This window comes from Pristiophorus japonicus, chromosome 6 (genome assembly GCF_044704955.1).
Source record: "Pristiophorus japonicus isolate sPriJap1 chromosome 6, sPriJap1.hap1, whole genome shotgun sequence".
In the NCBI taxonomy this organism is placed as follows: Eukaryota; Metazoa; Chordata; class Chondrichthyes; family Pristiophoridae; genus Pristiophorus; species Pristiophorus japonicus.
The window spans coordinates 70,242,805-70,263,564 of NC_091982.1; the positions used below are offsets into that span (position 1 = coordinate 70,242,805).

A 20,760-nucleotide genomic window follows, 5' to 3' on the forward strand; every position below is an offset into this window, starting at 1 on the left:
ACAGACGGAGTGTGTTTGGGATGTTTGGGATATTCAGACAGTTGGATTGTGTTTGGGATGTTTGGGATATTCGGTGTGTGTTTGGGATATTCGGTGTGTGTTTGGGATATTCGGATAGTTGGAATGTGTGTTTGGGATATTCGGACAGTCGGAGTGTGTTTGGGATATTCGGTGTGTGTTTGGGATATTCGGGATATTCGGACAGTCGGTGTGTGTTTGGGATATTCGGACAGTCGGAGTGTGTTTGGGATATTCGGACAGTCCGAGTGTGTTTGGGATATTCGGACAGTCGGAGTGCGTTTGGGATATTCGGACAGTCCGAGTGCGTTTGGGATATTCGGACAGTCCGAGTGCGTTTGGGATATTCGGACAGTCCGAGTGTGTTTGGGATGTTTGGGATATTCGGACAGTCCGAGTGTGTTTGGGATATTCGGACAGTCGGTGTGGTTTGGGATGTTTGGGATATTCAGACAGTCGGAGTGTGTTTGGGATATTCGGACAGTCGGAGTGTGTTTGGGATATTCGGACAGTCGGTGTGTGTTTGGGATTTTCGGACAGACGGAGTGTGTTTGGGATATTCGGACAGACGGAGTGTGTTTGGGATATTCGGACAGTCAGTGTGTGTTTGGCATATTCGGACAGTCGGAGTGTGTTTGGGATGTTTGGGATATTCGGACAGTCAGAGTGTGTTTGGGATATTCGGACAGTCGGTGTGTGTTTGGGATTTTCGGACAGACGGAGTGTGTTTGGGATATTCGGACAGTCGGAGTGCGTTTGGAATGTTCGGACAGTCGGAGTGCGTTTGGAATATTCGGACAGTCGGAGTGCGTTTGGAATATTCGGACAGTCGGAGTGTGTTTGGGATATTCGGACAGTCGGAGTGTGTTTGGGATATTTGGACAGTCGGAGTGTGTTTGGGATATTCAGGATATTTGGACAGTCGGAGTGTGTTTGGGATGTTTGGGATATTCGGTGTGTGTTTGGGATATTCGGTGTGTGTTTGGGATATTCGGATAGTTGGAATGTGTGTTTGGGATATTCGGACAGTCGGAGTGTGTTTGGGATATTTGGACAGTCGGAGTGTGTTTGGGATATTCAGGATATTTGGACAGTCGGAGTGTGTTTGGGATATTCGGTGTGTGTTTGGGATATTCGGTGTGTGTTTGGGATATTCGGATAGTTGGAATGTGTGTTTGGGATATTCGGACAGTCGGAGTGTGTTTGGGATATTCGGTGTGTGTTTGGGATATTCGGGATATTCGGACAGTCGGTGTGTGTTTGGGATATTCGGACAGTCGGAGTGTGTTTGGGATATTCGGATGGTCCGAGTGTGTTTGGGATATTCGGACAGTCCGAGTGTGTTTGGGATGTTTGGGATATTCGGACAGTCGGAGTGCGTTTGGGATATTCGGACAGTCCGAGTGCGTTTGGGATATTCGGACAGTCAGAGTGTTTTTGGGATATTCGGACAGTCGGTGTGCGTTTGGGATGTTTGGGATATTCAGACAGTCGGAGTGTGTTTGGGATATTCGGACAGTCGGAGTGTGTTTGGGATGTTTGGGATATTCGGACAGTCGGTGTGTGTTTGGGATATTCGGACAGTCGGTGTGTGTTTGGGATTTTCGGACAGACGGAGTGTGTTTGGGATATTCGGACAGACGGAGTGTGTTTGGCATATTCGGACAGTCGGAGTGTGTTTGGGATGTTTGGGATATTCGGACAGTCAGAGTGTGTTTGGGATATTCGGACAGTCGGTGTGTGTTTGGGATTTTTGGACAGACGGAGTGTGTTTGGGATATTCGGACAGTCGGTGTGTGTTTGGCATATTCGGACAGTCGGAGTGCGTTTGGAATGTTCGGACAGTCGGAGTGCGTTTGGAATATTCGGACAGTCGGAGTGCGTTTGGGATATTCGGACAGTCGGTGTGCGTTTGGGATATTCGGACAGTCGGAGTGTGTTTGGGATATTCAGGATATTTGGACAGTCGGAGTGTGTTTGGGATGTTTGGGATATTCGGTGTGTGTTTGGGATATTCGGACAGTTGGAATGTGTGTTTGGGATATTCGGACAGTCATAGTGTGTTTGGGATATTCGGACAGTCGGAGTGTGTTTGGGATATTCGGACAGTCGGAGTGTGCTTGTGATATTCGGACAGTCGGAGTGTGTTTGGGATATTCGGGATATTCGGACAGTCGGAGTGTGTTAGGAATATTCGGACAGTCGGTGTTTGTTTCGGATGTTTGGGATATTTGGACAGTCGGAGTGTGTTTGGGATGTTCGGACAGTCGGAGTGTGTTTGGGATATTTGGACAGTCGGAGTGTGTTTGGGATATTCGGGATATTCAGACAGTCGGAGTGTGTTTGGGATGTTTGGGATATTCGGACAGTCGGAGTGTGTTTGGGATATTCGGACAGTCGGTGTGTGTTTGGGACATTCGGACAGTCGGAGTGTGTTTGGGATATTCGGACAGTCGGAGCGTATTTGGGATATTCGGACAGTCGGAGTGTGTTTGGGATATTTGGGATATTCGGACAGTCGGAGTGTGTTTGGGATATTTGGACAGTCGGAGTGTGTTTGGGATATTCGGTAAGTCGGAGTGTGTTTGGGATATTCGGACAGTCGGAGTGTGTTAAGGATATTCGGACAGTCGGAGTGTGTTAAGGATATTCGGACAGTCGGAGTGTGTTAAGGATATTCGGACAGTCGGAGTGTGTTTGGGACAGTCGGAGTATGTTTGGGATATTCGGACAGTCGGAGTGTGTTTGGGATATTCGGACAGTCGGAGTGTGTTTGGGATATTCGGACAGTCGGAGTGTGTTTGGGATATTCGGACAGTCGGAGTGTGTTTGGGATATTCGGACAGTCGGAGTGTGTTTGGGATATTCGGAGAGCCGGAGTGTGTTTGGGATATTTGGACAGTCGGTGTGTGTTTGGGATATTTGGGATATTCGGACAGTCGGAGTGTGTTTGGGAAATTCGGACAGTCGGAGTGTGTTTGGTATATTCGGGATATTCGGCCAGTTGGAGTGTGTTTGGGATGTTCGGACAGTCGGAGTGTGTTTGGGATGTTCGGCAGTCGGAATGTGCTTGGGATATTTGGGATATTCGGACAGTCAGAGCGTGTTTGGGATATTCGGACAGTCGGAGTGTGTTTGGGATATTCGGACAGTCGGAGCGTGTTTGGGATATTCGGACAGTCGGAGTGTGTTTGGGATATTCGGACAGTCGGAGTGTGTTTGGGATATTCGGACAGTCGGAGTGTGTTTGGGATATTCGGACAGTCGGAGTGTGTTTGGGATTTTCGGAGAGTCGGTGTGTGTTTGGGATATTTGGACCGTCGGAGTGTGTTTGGGATATTCGGGATATTCGGACAGTCGGAGTGTGTTAAGGATATTCGGACAGTCGGAGTGTGTTTGGGACAGTCGGAGTGTGTTTGGGATATTTGGACAGTCGGAGTGTGTTTGGGATATTCGGACAGTCGGAGTGTGTTTGGGATATTCGGAGAGCCGGAGTGTGTTTGGGATATTCGGACAGTCGGAGTGTGTTTGGGATATTTGGGATATTCGGACAGTCGGAGTGTGTTTGGGATATTCGGACAGTCGGAGCGTGTTTGGGATATTCGGACAGTCGGAGTGTGTTTGGGATATTCGGGATATTCGGAGTGTGTTTGGGATATTCGGGATATTCGGACAGTCGGAGTGTGTTCAGGATATTCGGACAGACGGAGTGTGTTTGGGATATTTGGAGTGTGTTTGGGATATTCGGACAGTCGGAGTGTGTTTGGGATATTCGGAGAGCCGGAGTGTGTTTGGGATATTTGGGATATTCGGACAGTCGGAGTGTGTTTGGGATATTTGGAGTGTGTTTGGGATATTCGGACAGTCGGAGTGTGTTTGGGATATTCGGACAGTCGGAGTGTGTTTGGGATATTCGGGATATTCGGACAGTCGGAGTGTGTTAAGGATATTCGGACAGTCGGAGTGTGTTTGGGACAGTCAGAGTGTGTTTGGGATATTCGGACAGTCGGAGTGTGTTTGGGATATTCGGGATATTCAGACAGTCGGAGTGTGTTTGGGATGTTTGGGATATTCGGACAGTCGGAGTGTGTTTGGGACATTCGGACAGTCGGTGTGTGTTTGGGACATTCGGACAGTCGGAGTGTGTTTGGGATATTCGGACAGTCGGAGTGTGTTTGGGATATTCGACACCAAGTGTGTTTGGAATATTTGGGATATTCGGACAGTCGGAGCGTATTTGGGATATTTGGACAGTCGGAGTGTGTTTGGGATATTTGGACAGTCGGAGTGTGTTTGGGATATTCGGTAAGTCGGAGTGTGTTTGGGATATTCGGACAGTCGGAGTGTGTTTGGGATATTCGGGATATTCGGACAGTCGGAGTGTGTTAAGGATATTCGGACAGTCGGAGTGTGTTTGGGATATTCGGACAGTCGGAGTGTGTTTGGGATATTCGGACAGTCGGAGTGTGTTTGGGATATTCGGACAGTCGGAGTGTGTTTGGGATATTCGGAGAGCCGGAGTGTGTTTGGGATATTTGGACAGTCGGTGTGTGTTTGGGATATTTGGGATATTCGGACAGTCGGAGTGTGTTTGGGAAATTCGGACAGTCGGAGTGTGTTTGGTATATTCGGGATATTCGGCCAGTTGGAGTGTGTTTGGGATGTTCGGACAGTCGGAGTGTGTTTGGGATGTTCGGACAGTCGGAATGTATTTGGGATATTCGGACAGTCGGAGCGTGTTTGGGATATTCGGACAGTCGGAGCGTGTTTGGGATATTCGGACAGTCGGAGCGTGTTTGGGATATTCGGACAGTCGGAGCGTGTTTGGGATATTCGGACAGTCGGAGCGTGTTTGGGACAGTCGGAGTGTGTTTGGGAAATTCGGACAGTCGGAGTGTGTTTGGGATATTCGGGATATTCGGCCAGTTGGAGTGTGTTTGGGATGTTCGGACAGTCGGAGTGTGTTTGGGATGTTCGGACAGTCGGAGTGTGCTTGGGATATTTGGGATATTCGGACAGTCGGAGTGTGTTTGGGATATTCGGACAGTCGGAGCGTGTTTGGGATATTCGGACAGTCGGAGCGTGTTTGGGATATTCGGACAGTCGGAGTGTGTTTGGGATATTCGGACAGTCGGAGTGTGTTTGGGATATTTGGGATATTCGGACAGTCGGAGTGTGTTTGGGATATTCGGACAGTCGGAGTGTGTTTGGGATATTCGGAGAGTCGGTGTGTGTTTGGGATGTTTGGGATATTTGGACCGTCGGAGTGTGTTTGGGATGTTCGGACAATCACAGTGTGTTTGGGATATTCGGGATATTCGGAGTGTGTTTGGGATATTCGGGATATTCGGACAGTCGGAGTGTGTTCAGGATATTCGGACAGTCGGAGTGTGTTTGGGATATTTGGAGTGTGTTTGGGATATTCGGACAGTCGGAGTGTGTTTGGGATATTCGGGATATTCGGACAGTCGGAGTGTGTTCAGGATATTCGGACAGTCGGAGTGTGTTTGGGATATTTGGAGTGTGTTTGGGATATTCGGACAGTCGGAGTGTGTTTGGGATATTCGGAGAGCCGGAGTGTGTTTGGGATATTTGGGATATTCGGACAGTCGGAGTGTGTTTGGGATATTTGGAGTGTGTTTGGGATATTCGGACAGTCGGAGTGTGTTTGGGATATTCGGACAGTCGGAGTGTGTTTGGGACAGTCGGAGTGTGTTTGGGATATTCGGACAGTCGGAGTGTGTTTGGGATATTCGGGATATTCGGACAGTTGGAGTGTGTTAAGGATATTCGGACAGTCGGAGTGTGTTTGGGACAGTCGGAGTGTGTTTGGGATATTCGGACAGTCGGAGTGTGTTTGGGATATTCGGACAGTCGGAGTGTGTTTGGGATATTCGGGATATTCGGACAGTTGGAGTGTGTTAAGGATATTCGGACAGTCGGATTGTGTTTGGGACAGTCGGAGTGTGTTTGGGATATTCGGACAGTCGGAGTGTGTTTGGGATATTCGGAGAGCCGGAGTGTGTTTGGGATATTTGGGATATTCGGACAGTCCGAGTGTGTTAGGGATATTCGGACAGTCGGAGTGTGTTTGGGATATTCGGAGAGCCGGTGTGTGTTTGGGATGTTCGGACAGTCGGAGTGTGTTTGGGATATTCGGACAGTCGGAGTGTGTTTGGGATATTCGGACAGTCGGTGTGTGTTTGGGATATTCGGACAGTCGGTGTGTGTTTGGGATATTCGGACAGTCGGAGTGTGTTTGGGATATTCGGGATATTCGGACAGTCGGTGTGTGTTAAGGATATTCGGACAGTCGGAGTGTGTTAAGGATATTCGGACAGTCGGAGTGTGTTAAGGATATTCGGACAGTCGGAGTGTGTTTGGGATATTCGGGATATTCGGCCAGTTGGAGTGTGTTTGGGATGTTCGGACAGTCGGAGTGTGTTTGGGATGTTCGGACAGTCGGAGTGTGCTTGGGATATTTGGGATATTCGGACAGTCGGAGCGTGTTTGGGATATTCGGACAGTCGGAGCGTGTTTGGGATATTCGGACAGTCGGTGCGTGTTTGGGATATTCGGACAGTCGGAGTGTGTTTGGGATATTTGGGATATTCGGACAGTCGGAGTGTGTTTGGGATATTCGGACAGTTGGAGTGTGTTTGGGATTTTCGGAGAGTCGGTGTATGTTTGGGATATTCGGACAGTCGGTGTGTGTTTGGGATATTCGGACAGTCGGAGTGTGTTTGGGATATTTGGGATATTCGGACAGTCGGAGTGTGTTAAGGATATTCGGACAGTCGGAGTGTGTTAAGGATATTCGGACAGTCGGAGTGTGTTTGGGATATTCGGAGAGCCGGAGTGTGTTTGGGATATTTGGACAGTCGGTGTGTGTTTGGGAAATTCGGACAGTCGGAGTGTGTTTGGGATATTCGGGATATTCGGCCAGTTGGAGTGTGTTTGGGATGTTCGGACAGTCGGAGTGTGTTTGGGATGTTCGGACAGTCGGAGTGTGCTTGGGATATTTGGGATATTCGGACAGTCGGAGTGTGTTTGGGACATTCGGACAGTCGGAGCGTGTTTGGGATATTCGGACAGTCGGATCGTGTTTGGGATATTCGGACAGTCGGAGTGTGTTTGGGATATTCGGAGAGTCGGAGTGTGTTTGGGATATTCGGACAGTCGGAGTGTGTTTGGGATTTTCGGAGAGTCGGTGTGTGTTTGGGATGTTTGGGATATTTGGACCGTCGGAGTGTGTTTGGGATGTTCGGACAATCAGAGTGTGTTTGGGATATTCGGAGTGTGTTTGGGATATTCGGGATATTCGGACAGTCGGAGTGTGTTCAGGATATTCGGACAGTCGGAGTGTGTTTGGGATATTTGGAGTGTGTTTGGGATATTCGGACAGTCGGAGTGTGTTTGGGATATTCGGACAGTCGGAGTGTGTTTGGGATATTCGGACAGTCGGAGTGTGTTTGGGATATTCGGTGAGCCGGAGTGTGTTTGGGATATTCGGAGAGCCGGTGTGTGTTTGGGATGTTCGGAGAGCCGGTGTGTGTTTGGGATGTTCGGACAGTTGGAGTGTGTTTGGGATATTCGGACAGTCGGTGTGTGTTTGGGATATTCAGACAGTCGGAGTGTGTTTGGGATATTCGGAGAGCCGGAGTGTGTTTGGGATATTTGGGATATTCGGACAGTCGGAGTGTGTTTGGGATATTTGGAGTGTGTTTGGGATATTCGGACAGTCGGAGTGTGTTTGAGATATTCGGACAGTCGGAGTGTGTTTGGGATATTCGGTGAGCCGGAGTGTGTTTGGGATATTCGGAGAGCCGGTGTGTGTTTGGGATGTTCGGACAGTTGGAGTGTGTTTGGGATATTCGGACAGTCGGAGTGTGTTTGGGAAATTCAGACAGTCGGAGTGTGTTTTGGATATTCGGACAGTCGGAGTGTGTTTGGGATATTCGGACAGTCGGAGTGTGTTAAGGATATTCGGACAGTCGGAGTGTGTTAAGGATATTCGGACAGTCGGAGTGTGTTAAGGATATTCGGACAGTCGGAGTGTGTTAAGGATATTCGGACAGTCGGAGTGTGTTTGGGATATTCGGACAGTCGGAGTGTGTTTGGGATATTCGGAGAGCCGGAGTGTGTTTGGGATATTTGGGATATTCGGACAGTCCGAGTGTGTTAGGGATATTCGGACAGTCGGAGTGTGTTTGGGATATTTGGAGTGTGTTTGGGATATTCGGACAGTCTGAGTGTGTTTGGGATATTCGGACAGTCGGAGTGTGTTTGGGATATTCGGTGAGCCGGAGTGTGTTTGGGATATTCGGAGAGCCGGTGTGTGTTTGGGATGTTCGGACAGTTGGAGTGTGTTTGGGATATTCGGACAGTCGGAGTGTGTTTGGGATATTCGGACAGTTGGTGTGTGTTTGGGATATTCGGACAGTCGGAGTGTGTTTGGGATATTCGGACAGTCGGAGTGTGTTAAGGATATTCGGACAGTCGGAGTGTGTTTGGGACAGTCGGAGTATGTTTGGGATATTCGGACAGTCGGAGTGTGTTTGGGATATTCGGACAGTCGGAGTGTGTACAGTCGGTGTGTGTTTGGGATATTTGGGATATTCGGACAGTCGGAGTGTGTTTGGGAAATTCGGACAGTCGGAGTGTGTTTGGGATATTCGGGATATTCGGCCAGTTGGAGTGTGTTTGGGATGTTCGGACAGTCGGAGTGTGTTTGGGATGTTCGGACAGTCGGAGTGTGCTTGGGATATTTGGGATATTCGGACAGTCGGAGTGTGTTTGGGATATTCGGACAGTCGGAGTGTGTTTGGGATATTCGGACAGTCGGATTGTGTTTTGGATTTTCGGAGAGTCGGTGTGTGTTTGGGATGTTTGGGATATTTTGACCGTCGGAGTGTGGTTGGGATATTCGGACAGTCGGAGTGTGTTTGGGATATTCGGACAGTCGGAGTGTGTTTGGGATATTCGGGATATTCGGACAGTCGGAGTGTGTTAAGGATATTCGGACAGTCGGAGTGTGTTTGGGACAGTCGGAGTGTGTTTGGGATATTTGGACAGTCGGAGTGTGTTTGGGATATTCGGACAGTCGGAGTGTGTTTGGGATATTCGGAGAGCCGGAGTGTGTTTGGGATATTTGGACAGTCGGTGTGTGTTTGGGATATTCGGACAGTCGGAGTGTGTTTGGGAAATTCGGACAGTCGGAGTGTGTTTGGGATATTCGGGATATTCGGTCAGTTGGAGTGTGTTTGGGATGTTCGGACAGTCGGAGTGTGTTTGGGATGTTCGGACAGTCGGAGTGTGCTTGGGATATTTGGGATATTCGGACAGTCGGAGTGTGTTTGGGATATTCGGACAGTCGGAGCGTGTTTGGGATATTCGGACAGTCGGAGTGTGTTTGGGATATTTGGGATATTCGGACAGTCGGAGTGTGTTTGGGATTTTCGGAGAGTCGGTGTGTGTTTGGGATGTTTGGGATATTTGGACCGTCGGAGTGTGTTTGGGATGTTCGGACAATCGGAGTGTGTTTGGGATATTCGGGATATTCGGACAGTCGGAGTGTGTTCAGGATATTCGGACAGTCGGAGTGTGTTTGGGATATTCGGAGAGCTGGAGTGTGTTTGGGATATTTGGGATATTCGGACAGTACGAGTGTGTTAGGGATATTCGGACAGTCGGAGTGTGTTTGGGATATTCGGACAGTCGGAGTGTGTTTGGGATATTCGGTGAGCCGGAATGTGTTTGGGATATTCGGAGAGCCGGTGTGTGTTTGGGATGTTCGGACAGTTGGAGTGTGTTTGGGATATTCGGACAGTCGGAGTGTGTTTGGGATATTTGGGATATTCGGACAGTCGGAGTGTGTTAGGGATATTCGGACAGTCGGAGTGTGTTTGGGATATTTGGGATATTCGGATAGTCGGAGTGTGTTTGGGATATTCGGACAGTCCGAGTGTGTTTGGGATATTCGGACAGTCGGAGTATGTTTGGGATATTCAGACAGTCGGATTGTGTTTGGGATATTCAGACAGTCGGAGTGTGTTTGGGATATTCGGACAGTCGGAGTGTGTTTGGGATATTCGGACAGTCGGTGTGTGTTTGGGATATTCGGACAGTCGGTGTGTGTTTGGGATATTCGGACAGTCGGAGTGTATTTGGGATATTCGGACAGTCGGAGTGTGTTTTCCAGACAGGTGCATTGTATTATCGGTGTGTTACTGTTGGTGGTTTTTGCTGAAGTGAATGTCCTCCCGATTACTGGTGCCCGAGGAGGCTGCTCGCTCACGAGGTTATATTCTTGTGCATTCAGCGAAAACAGGCACAATTGGCAAATTCATGATAAAACGTAACTACATTTAAAATTTTACAGGGGAATCAAATCTTTTCATACGCTCACTAGTTTAATCAATCAATATTCCTATAATAGAAATAGCTGAGCATCACACAGCTTTCGCTCCAGCCCCTCCTCCCCGCCCGTCCGCCCCAGTCGCTCCAGCCCCTCCGCCCCTCCTCTCCTCCCCTGCAGCCCCGCCCGAGTAGCTCCAGCCTCTCCCCCCCCGTCCCTCCTCCCCAACGACCCCGCCACAGTAGCTCCAGCCCCTTCCCGTCTCGCCCCAGTAGCTACACCCCCTCCCCCATGTCCCGCCTCCCCCAACGGCCCCACCCCAGTAGCTACAGCCCCTCCTCCCCGTCCCAGTAGCTCTGCCTCTCCCCCGCAGGAGTGATTTGCACATTAAGGGAATCAGTGTTCGTGGCCAAGACAGAAATTACATTTACGATTTCATTACACTGCTTTGGAAAATAAAACAAAACCAAACACACAAGATGTCGAGATGGAGCAAAGTTACCTGGCTGCTTGAACTGCGCTGAGCTGGATCACGGGATTGTCACTCGAAGCACCCTAAAAAATTCAGGACAATTCAACTTAAAGACTGATGCGTTAAGAAATGACCTGAATTAAAATGTTTTAAAATCTATATACGTTTGCTTTTACACATGGTTGTGCTGAAGTGAACATACAGATTACAGAAACAGGATAATAATTGTGTGTAACTGAAAGGTTATATAGTGAGATCCCCACACTGACCCAGTGCTGCACTCACCTGCACAATCCCCGACAACGTGATTGATTGCTGCAAGAGAACAAGAGACTTATTTGCACTTCTGCCCAATGTACAGGTTTCATTTTAAAAGAAGCTTTTCTAAAGAAATTACATTATTTTAAAGCAAATTAAAAATCTCAGCAGCCTGCTAACCACAGACTGATAGGAACATCGAGACTACTGTCCCATTATAGTCAGTTCCCGGACCCCTCTCCATATCACTTCATACTTCTACTTTCCAACTTAGTGGGGCCAAGTTTCGGCCTGAGTTGCTCCTGTTTTTTTGGAGCAACTGGTTTAGAATGGAGTATCTTAGAAACTGCAATTCTCGGCATTTAGTTTGCTCCAGTTCTAGTCAGTTAGAACAGTTTCAGTTTGGAACAGATTACGCCCATTTTGAAAGTTTAGGCAGTAAAAACATACTCCAAACTAACTTAGAATGGAGTAAGTGTAGATTTTTGTACACTCAGAAAAACCTTGTCTACACTTAGAAAATCAGGCGTAGGTTACAAATCAGACGTAGGGAATGGAGGGCGGGGGGGGGGGGGGGAGGGTTTAAAGAGAAGTTTACAAACATTAAACACTTCAGTTTTACAAATAAAGAGCCATCATCAATAATAAATGATAAATACATCAATAAATCAATCAAAAAAAATTAATAAAATTTGTTTTTTAAATTAAATATCAATAAATAAAATATTTTCTACTTACCGACTGCAGCACCGGGAGTCCTCCAACAGCGTGCTGGGATGGCCCCCCAGTGTGTCTCTGTCTGTCTGTCTGTCTGTCAGTGTCTGTGTTTCTGACAGCGAGGGGGGGGGGTTGGGGGGGAGGTGGGGTGTGGGGGAGGGGGGGTTGGGGGGGAGGTAGAGGGGGGTAGAGGGAGGTAGAGAGGGAGAGGGGAGGGAGGGAAGGGGAGGGAGGGAGGGAAGGAGAAGGGAGGGGCGAGGGGAGGGAGAAGGAAGGGGAGAGGGGAGGGAGAGAAGGGAAGGGAAGGAGGAGAGGGGAGGGAGGGTGGGGAGGGGGAGAGGGGAGGGGGAGAGGGGAGGGAGGGGGAGAGGGGAGGGAGGGGGAGAGGGGAGGGAGGGGGAGAGGGGAGGGAGGGGGAGAGGGGAGGGAGGGGGAGAGGGGAGGGAGGGGGAGAGGGGAGGGAGGGGGAGAGGGGGAGAGGGGAGGGAGGGGGAGAACGGGCCGGGCCCAAGACTTCGTGCTGGATTTACAGGTAGGTGGCGTCGGGTCCCGGCTCGCGGAGATCGGGGGAGGGAAGGGAAGGAGAGGGAGGGGAGGGAAGGAGAGGAGAGGAGGGGAGGGAGGGAAGGAGAGGGGAGGGAGGGAAGGAGGGAGGGAAGGAGGGAGGGAAGGAGAGGGAGGGAGGGAAGGAGAGGGGAGGGAGGGAGGGAGGGAAGGAAGGAGAGGGGAGGGAGGGAGGGAAGGAAGGAGAGGGGAGGGAGGGAGGGAAGGAAGGAGAGGGGAGGGAGGGAGGGAAGGAAGGAGAGGGGAGGGAGGGAGGAGAGGAGAGGAGAGGAGAGGAGAGAGAGAGAGAGAGAGAGAGAACGGGCCGGGCCCAAGACTTTGGGCAGGATTTACAGGTAGGTGGCGTCGGGTCCCAGGTCCCGGTTTTGGGGGAGGGGGGCGGTCGCGGAGGTCTGGGGGAGGGGGGGTCGCGAAGATCGGGGGGGAACGTGGAGATCCGGGATGGGGGGGTTTCGGATGTCGGGGTGGGGAGGGGAGAGTCACGGAGGGGGGGGGGCGGGGTCACGGGGGGTCGCGTAGGTCGGGTCGCCAGGGGGGAGCGGAGGTCGGGTCCAGTCTGGGGAGGAAAGAGAGAGCAGAAGTCGGCTCGGGAGGGAGCTGGGCGTGGGAGGCGAGTCTTATCCACGCAGCCCCAGTGAGGCCATTCGGCCAGGGCTAGGGGCTGCGTGCTTCGGGCCCCTCCCACAGTTTTGGGCGCCTGGAGCTACTGCACATGCACTGTCGCGCGCATGTGCAGAGGTCCCGGCACTGTTTTCAGCACAGGGACCTGGTTCCACCCCCAACAACTTGTGCTGCGCCGCACACCCAGCTCCAGAGGACCTGCAGGGAGCCGGAGAATCGGTGAATTTTTTTAGGCGCACTTTGTGGCGCGAAAAACGGGCATCCAGGTCCGGGCTGCGCCGTTCTAGGCGCGGCCTGAAACTTGAGCCCAGTATCTCTTTGCCTTTTACACACCTCATTTGATTTTGCATCGATGATCCCTTGATTCATTGTGTTCCACATTCTCACAGAAAAGGATATAGAGGCACTGGAGAAGGTGCAAAAAAGATTCACAAGGATGATAGCAGAACTAAAAAGTTCTACCTATCAGGAAAGGATGTACAAGCTGGGGCTCTTTTCTCCAGAAAAGTGATGGCTGTGGTCTTTAAAATTATGAAAATGTTCGATATGGTAGACGTAGAGAAAATTTTTCCACTTGCAGTAGAGTCTAAAACTAGGGGCCATAAATATAAGACAGTCACCAATAAATCCAATATGGAATTCAGGAGAAAGTTCTTTACCCAGAGAGTGGTGAGAATGTGGAACTCGCTGCCACAGGGAGTGGTTGAGCTGAAAGCAGAGATACATTTAAGGGGAGGCTCGATAAACATTGGGTAGAAAGGAATAGAAGGATATGGTGATGGGGTGAGATGTAGAGGTGGGGGAGGCGGCTGGTGTGGAGCATAAACACCAGCACGGACCTGTCTACTTCTCCATTCGCTGGTGATGGAAGATGTAGTTCTGGGAGTGGGAGAGATCCCATTGAACAGAATCATGCTGGGTTTTATATGCAGAAGAAAGGATTTCACTAAAGTATCTACAGGGAAAGGTTCATGAATATTTGGAGTAAAACCTATTTGTACCGCAATAGCGCTAATCTGTTGAAATCTGTGGCCAACTTGTCAACTAACTTGACCCACCCAAGTTTAAAACATTGTGATCCCAATTCAAAGTGAACCAAACGTCACCCGGGTGACTCCTGCTAGCTACACCTCTGACACAGAAAATATAAACTACTTACGACTCTGAAATCGCCATCAATATCAGAGTCATCGAGACCCTCTTCTTGTGGTACGTTTCTTCTCTTTAACAGGTGTTCATCTCGCTTATTCTAGAGGAGGAGGAGATTCGACATAAAAAACAGGTAGAGATACTGTGATGAGCCCTTTATCAGCACATCACTAACAGAATGTTTAACACAAAGCCTACTTGGGGGGAAAATTGTTCATAGCAGAACTATTAAAATGGGTGATCTTCCACCAGACTGGATTGTTAGCTAATCCCCAGCAGTTAACTCATTAACTAAATCAGGCCAACTGTCTTTTAATTGCCAAAGTAACTCTCAATCAACATTAGTCTCTGCACTAATACCACTTAAGTTACCACAATCACAGAGATTGCATTTATGCCCCGTGTCAGAGCCTCAAGTGGCGTTTAATGGCCTTAACCTTGGCATGAAGCACTCAGAACAAACCCTTACCTCGAGTTATTACCGGTACTTCTGTTGGCAGACCTTATTTTGTATTTGATCTCAGAATGTGAGCATCACTAACAAAGCAGCATTTACTGCCCTGACAGTATGGCAAGTCAAGCATGCAGTATGGGACTGGAGTCACATGTAGGCCAGATTGGGGAGGGGTGACAGGCCCCACCATCGAACCATTGATGTTTACAGTACAGGAGGCTAGTCAGACCATTGTGTCTGTGCTATTCTTTGCTGGAGCAATCCAAAACTAATTCTACTGCCCCGCTCTCTCCCCATGGCCCTACACCTTCCTATGCTTCAATGCTTAGGCCGGTGTCCTGAACATGGGATGGGGGAATATTGCTGCTTTCTGGAATTCTGAAGCTCAACTTGCAGGTGACCACACAAATATTCCGAGGTGCATTGCAAGTGTCTCTCAGTAATGTGCTCACTTCCCTTCTCCAATTCTGGCATCAAGCAACAGGTGCCGATCTTACTGAACTTAGTCAGCATTTGTATTGGACAGAGTCTCATTAAATGTGTATTTATCTTGTATTTTATTCCAGCTTTATTTACACCACTAAAACACCAATTCCCGTGCCCTTCGGTCACACAAGTGGGAAAAGATGCACACTTAATCTTTCCGTGTTTGTCTACCCGATGAGTGTTTTCATTAAAAACAATGTGTTCTAAAGCACTGAGAACTCCACTTCTCCTTTAACAGGTAGCTTTTTCCCCCAGGTAGAAAAGCGATCACCTGTTCCTGTTGCACAATTATTTTTAGTAAATAGTTTACTGATATTAAAGTACAACTCACTTAGAAATGAAGCCCTCATTTTTAAATATACAGGAACAGAAAGTTTGCAAAATGATGGAACTCACCAGACCAGTTACTAAAGGCACATTAAAAGATCAGAACTTTTTTTCATTAAATGGTTGATTCTGCTTAAAACGTAAGGGACAGACCTTACAGGATGGGCCAAAGTTGGTCAAATGAGTTCTGGTGAAAAGTCTAATCCACAGCTAAGTGTGACATGCAACCTTGCCCGGTGTGTCTCAGTGTTACTCTTGCTGCCACTCCGAGCTGCACAAGGCCCTCCACTGGCTGAAGTCATATCTAGCACAAAGGAAGATGGTTGTGGTGGTTGGTGGTCAATCATCCCAGCCCCAGGGCATCGCTGCAGGAGTTTCTCAGGGCAGTTTCCTAGGCCCAATCATCTTCAGCTGCTTCATCAATGATCTTCCCTCCATCGTAAGGTCAGAAATGGGGATGTTCGCTTATGATTTCAGTGTTCAGTGCCATTTGCAACTCCTCAGATAATGGAGCAGCGCATGCAGCAAGACCAGGACGACATTTAGGCTTGGGCTGATAAGTGGCAAGTAACATTCACACCACACAAGTGCCAGGCAATGACTTTTACGAACAAGCGAGAGTTTAACCACCATACCTTGACATTCAATGGCGTTACCATCGCCGAATCCCCCACCATCAACATCCTGGGGGTCACCATTGACCAGAAACTTAACTGGACCAGCCACGTAAATACTGTGGCAACAAGAGCAGGTCAGAGGCTGGGTATTCTGCAGCCTGGATGAGTGCACTCAAGAAGTTCGACACCATCCAGGACAAAGCAGCCCGCTTGATCGGCACCCCATCCACCACCTTCAACATTCACTCTCTCCACCACCGGCGCACTGTGGCTGCAGTGCGTACCATCTACAAGATGCACTGCAGCAACTCACCAAGGCTTCTTCGGCAGCGCCTCCCAAATCCGCGATCTCTACCACCTAGAAGGACAAGGGCAGCAGGCGCATGGGAACATCACCACCTCCACGTTCCCCTCCAACTCACACACCATCCTGACTTGGAAATATATCGTCGTGACTTTATTGTCGCTGGGTCACAATACTGGAACTCCCTCCCTAACAGCACTGTGGGAGCACCTTCACCACACGGACTGCAGTGGTTCAAGAAGGCGGCTCACCACCACCTTCTCAAGGGGCAATTAGGGTTGGGCAATAAATGCTGGTCTTGCCAGCGACGCCCACATCCTGTGAACAAATTTTTCAAAACTGGATTTCTTTGCTACCCCAAACTTTGAACAGGCACATGGAGTTAAACTTACACACTTCTATCTCCCTCTCCCACTGCCTGAGGCCAACAGTGTATTACACTGGGCACAGGTACAAAACTGAAGGACAGTCATGAGCACTGCTAGCATTTGACATTCACTCTTCATCAAGCATACAGCTGTGAGGGTCCTGGGGACCACAGCCTCCAGTGCAAGCTGCCTGTACAGCGACGTACACAGTGAATCTCTTCAATGTTTCTTACTTTATGCATTTGTTCATATTTCTTGGGTCGATAATGGCTTCGGATTTTGAAGTTACTCAAATAAGTTCTTTATTACAAGAAACTTCTCTTAATAATCAAAGAGTGAACGGGAGGGATTCCCCATCAGAGCAAATTGGGGGGGGGGGGGGGGGGAGGGGGAATTCCCCAGAGTGAATGGGGCTCCCAGGGCATCACTCTGCTGGGACCAGGGCCTCACTCTGCTAGGACCACTGTTGGGAGCAGTGCTGGGACCAGGGCCTCGCTCTGCTGGGACCACTGTTGGGAGCAGTGCTGGGACCACTGTTGGGAGCAGTGCTGGGACCAGGGCCTCACTCTGCTGGGACCACTGTTGGGAGCAGTGCTGGGACTACGTCCTTATTCTGCTGGGACCACTGTTGGGAGCAGTGCTGGGACTACGTCCTTATTCTGCTGGGACCACTGTTGGGAGCAGTGCTGGAACTAGGGCCTGAATCTGCTGGGACTCTGCAATTTTTCCTCCAAGCTGTCCAATAGCCAGGAACAGGTCAGCACCTTCAACGGCCAAGGGAGAATTAATTTCTTGCTTCAAGAGTACATTTTTGCAACAGTCTCATTGGTGGTTGAGAGAGCTGCATGAGCTTGGTCACTGTGTTGAGATCAGGAACAGCAGTGTTGGCTAAATGTCTTTACTCTCATTAAAGGTTATTCTATGCAGCTTCTGAGCGACACTTTGTCAAACAGTAAAGATGCCGATAAGGTTGGCTGTCAATGGGAAGTTCAGACTGGCAGGACAGGAGGGGTAAACTGCCCCAGGAACAGAGACACAGCCAATGGTTACAGGAGATTCAAGAGATTAAGAGACAGTGGGAGAGAAAGTTAGCAAAAAGAAACAACGGGCAACAACAAAAGTTCTGCTTACATCAGCAAGAGGACAGTTACAGGCAAGGTAGGACCAGAGGGTCAAAGGAGACAAGCTTGTCACACAAAGTAAGGAAATAAATACACTGCCTCAGTTGGCAGAGGAAGTGAATGTTGTGATTCTAGACCCACCAGATGTGGGTGTCGACCAGTTAATGGAGAATTATTGAGCAAGGTGGGACTAAAGAAATGATTGAAACTGAAGGTAGGTCCTATGGGATGCTGAGTGACTGAAGCTCCAATACTTGCCTTTCGTAATTCAACTGTGATTTCATTGCGCTGTTTTCTCATAGTCTGTAATATTAAAGGGAAAATAACACATCATTCAGTGATTACACAAACAATACATTTCCCCAAGTGAGCTTACAGCTTAAATGTCCCTCACAGTAACATGTTCATCACCTGCAAAATGTGAAATCCAGTTTCTTAAATCACAATTTCAGCAATCTCGACAAGTACGAACCAATATATTTCGGCACTTGTTAGCGGCTGCCTGGTGAAAGGCCAGGTCACAATCCCAACATAACCGGCTGTATTAAAACCCTCAGTTCCACTATTCCTGGACCGCACGGTCTACTTTAAATCCATTTTGTATGTTTTAGTTCTTTAAGCTGTGCAGGGAGAGGGTACCTGCCGTGTGTGTGCGTGTGGGGGGAGGGTACCTGTCATATGTGTGTGTGTGTGTGTGGAGAGGGTACCTGCCGTGTGTGTGTGTGTGTGTGTGTGTATGTGGAGGGTACCAGTCCTGTGTGTGTGTGTGTGTGGGGAGAGGGTACCTGCCCTGTCTCTGTGTGTCTGTACATGTGTGTGTGTGTGTGCGCATGTGTATATATACATGTGTGCGTGCGTGTATCTGTTGGCTGATACACTTTCCCTCTGGAATAGGCTGCTTTTTCTTAACAAATAAGACCCTAAATGGAGACTGTCAGATGGATCCACATTCAATCTCTGATCGCTGAACCCAGCTAGTGAAGTAAACTGTCTCGTACTGACAGAGCTTCATCTCATCTCAGAGATGCCTCAAAGTGCCCGACACACAAATAACTATTTCTTTATGATGTGCAGTGGCTTATGTAAACAAATGCAGACACCATTTTCACAAAGCGAGAATCCACGAACAGCACTGAGATAAATGATCTGTTAGTCTGTTTTTGACGGTATTGATTTGAGTCAGAAATATTGGCCAGGACACCGGGAGAACACCCCCGCTCTTCCTCCAATAGTGCTGTGGGATCTTTGACATCCATCTGTGAGGGCAGATGGGGCATCGGTTTAACATCTCCCTCAGTACTGCTCCTTCAACAGTGCGGCACTCCCTCAGTACCGTCCCTCCAACAATGCAGCACTCCCTCAGCACTACCCCTCCGACAGTGCAGCACTCCCTCAGTGCAGCCCCTCTGACAATGCAGAGCTCCCTCAGTACTGCCTCTCCGACAGTGCAGTGCTTCCTCAGTACTGCCCCTCCGACAGTGCAGCGCTCACTCAGTACTGTCCCTTTGACAATGCAGCGCTCCCTCAGTACTGACCCTCCGACAGTACAGCATTCCAGGGGAGGGAAGAGAAGGAGGGGGGGGGGGGGGGGGGAGGGGAGGGACGAGAAGGGGAGAGAGTCGAAGCGAGGGATGAGAGATGGGGAGATGAGGGGGTTGGGACGAGAGGCAGGAGGGAGGGGATTTGAGGGGGTTGGGACGAGAGGCAGGAGGGAGGGGATTTGAGGGGGTTGGGACGAAATGCAGGAGGGGACGGGAGAGAGACGAGGGGGAGGGGAGAGAGACGAGGGGGAGGTGAGAGGGACGAGAGAGAGACGGGGGGCGGGGGTGGTGAGGGACGAGAGAGAGACGGGGGGGGGGTGAGGGACGAGAGAGAGATGGGGGGGGGGGTGAGGGACGAGAGACGAGGGGGGGGGTGAGAGACGAGAGAGACGAGGGGGGGTGAGGGACGAGAGAGACGAGGGGGGGTGAGGGACGAGAGAGACGAGGGGGGGTGAGGGACGAGAGAGACGAGGGGGGGGTGAGGGACGAGAGAGTGACGGGGGGGTGAGGGACGAGAGAGACGAGGGGGGGTGAGGGACGAGAGAGACGAGGGGGGGTGAGGGACGAGAGAGACGAGGGGGGGTGAGGGACGAGAGAGACGAGGGGGGGTGAGGGACGAGGGAGGGTTAGGGACGAGAGAGACGAGGGGGGGTGAGGGACGAGAGAGAGATGAGGGGGGGGGTGAGGGACGAGAGAGACGAGGGGGGGGGTGAGGGACGAGAGAGACGAGGGGGGGGTGAGGGACGAGAGAGACGAGGGGGGGTGAGGGACGAGAGAGACGAGGGGGGGTGAGGGACGAGAGAGACGAGGGGGGGTGAGGGACGAGAGAGACGAGGGGGGGTGAGGGACGAGAGAGACGAGGGGGGGTGAGGGACGAGAGAGACGAGGGGGGGTGAGGGACGAGAGAGACGAGTGGGGTGAGGGAAGAGAGAGACGAGGGGGGGTGAGGGACGAGAGAGGGTGAGGGACGAGAGAGACGAGGGGGGGTGAGGGACGAGAGAGACGAGGGGAGGTGAGGGACGAGAGAGACGAGGGGGGGTGAGGGACGAGAGAGACGAGTGGGGTGAGGGAAGAGAGAGACGAGGGGGGGTGAGGGACGAGAGAGACGAGGGGGGGTGAGGGACGAGAGAGACGAGGGGGGGTGAGGGACGAGAGAGACGAGGGGAGGTGAGGGACGAGAGAGACGAGTGGGGTGAGGGAAGAGAGACGGGGTCGGTGTGGGGGAACGAGAGGTGGTGGCAAAGCCCAGGGAGGAATGTGTGGTTGAAGCTCAGAAGCACTGACCACAGTAGTTGGACTAAAATGGGAAGGTGGCGAGAGATTAAATCTATCTAATGGCGAACTTTGTATTCTATCCTGCCCTGGAGGGAGGGGCTCTGCGTCTCA

General features: G+C 50.3%; 1 protein-coding gene across 1 annotated transcript in view; it reads right to left on the reverse strand.

Moving 5' to 3' along the window:
• The window catches only part of LOC139265686 (importin subunit alpha-4-like), a 75,406-nt gene that overhangs the window by 43,522 nt on the left and 11,124 nt on the right, over positions 1-20,760 (reverse strand). Inside the window, exons 2-5 of the mRNA XM_070882929.1 lie at positions 18,092-18,136; positions 14,167-14,256; positions 11,133-11,162; positions 10,878-10,930 (exon numbers count right to left, since the gene is read on the reverse strand). Of these exons, the coding sequence (XP_070739030.1) occupies positions 10,878-10,930; positions 11,133-11,162; positions 14,167-14,256; positions 18,092-18,136 (218 nt within the window). The remainder of the gene's footprint in view (positions 1-10,877; positions 10,931-11,132; positions 11,163-14,166; positions 14,257-18,091; positions 18,137-20,760) is intronic.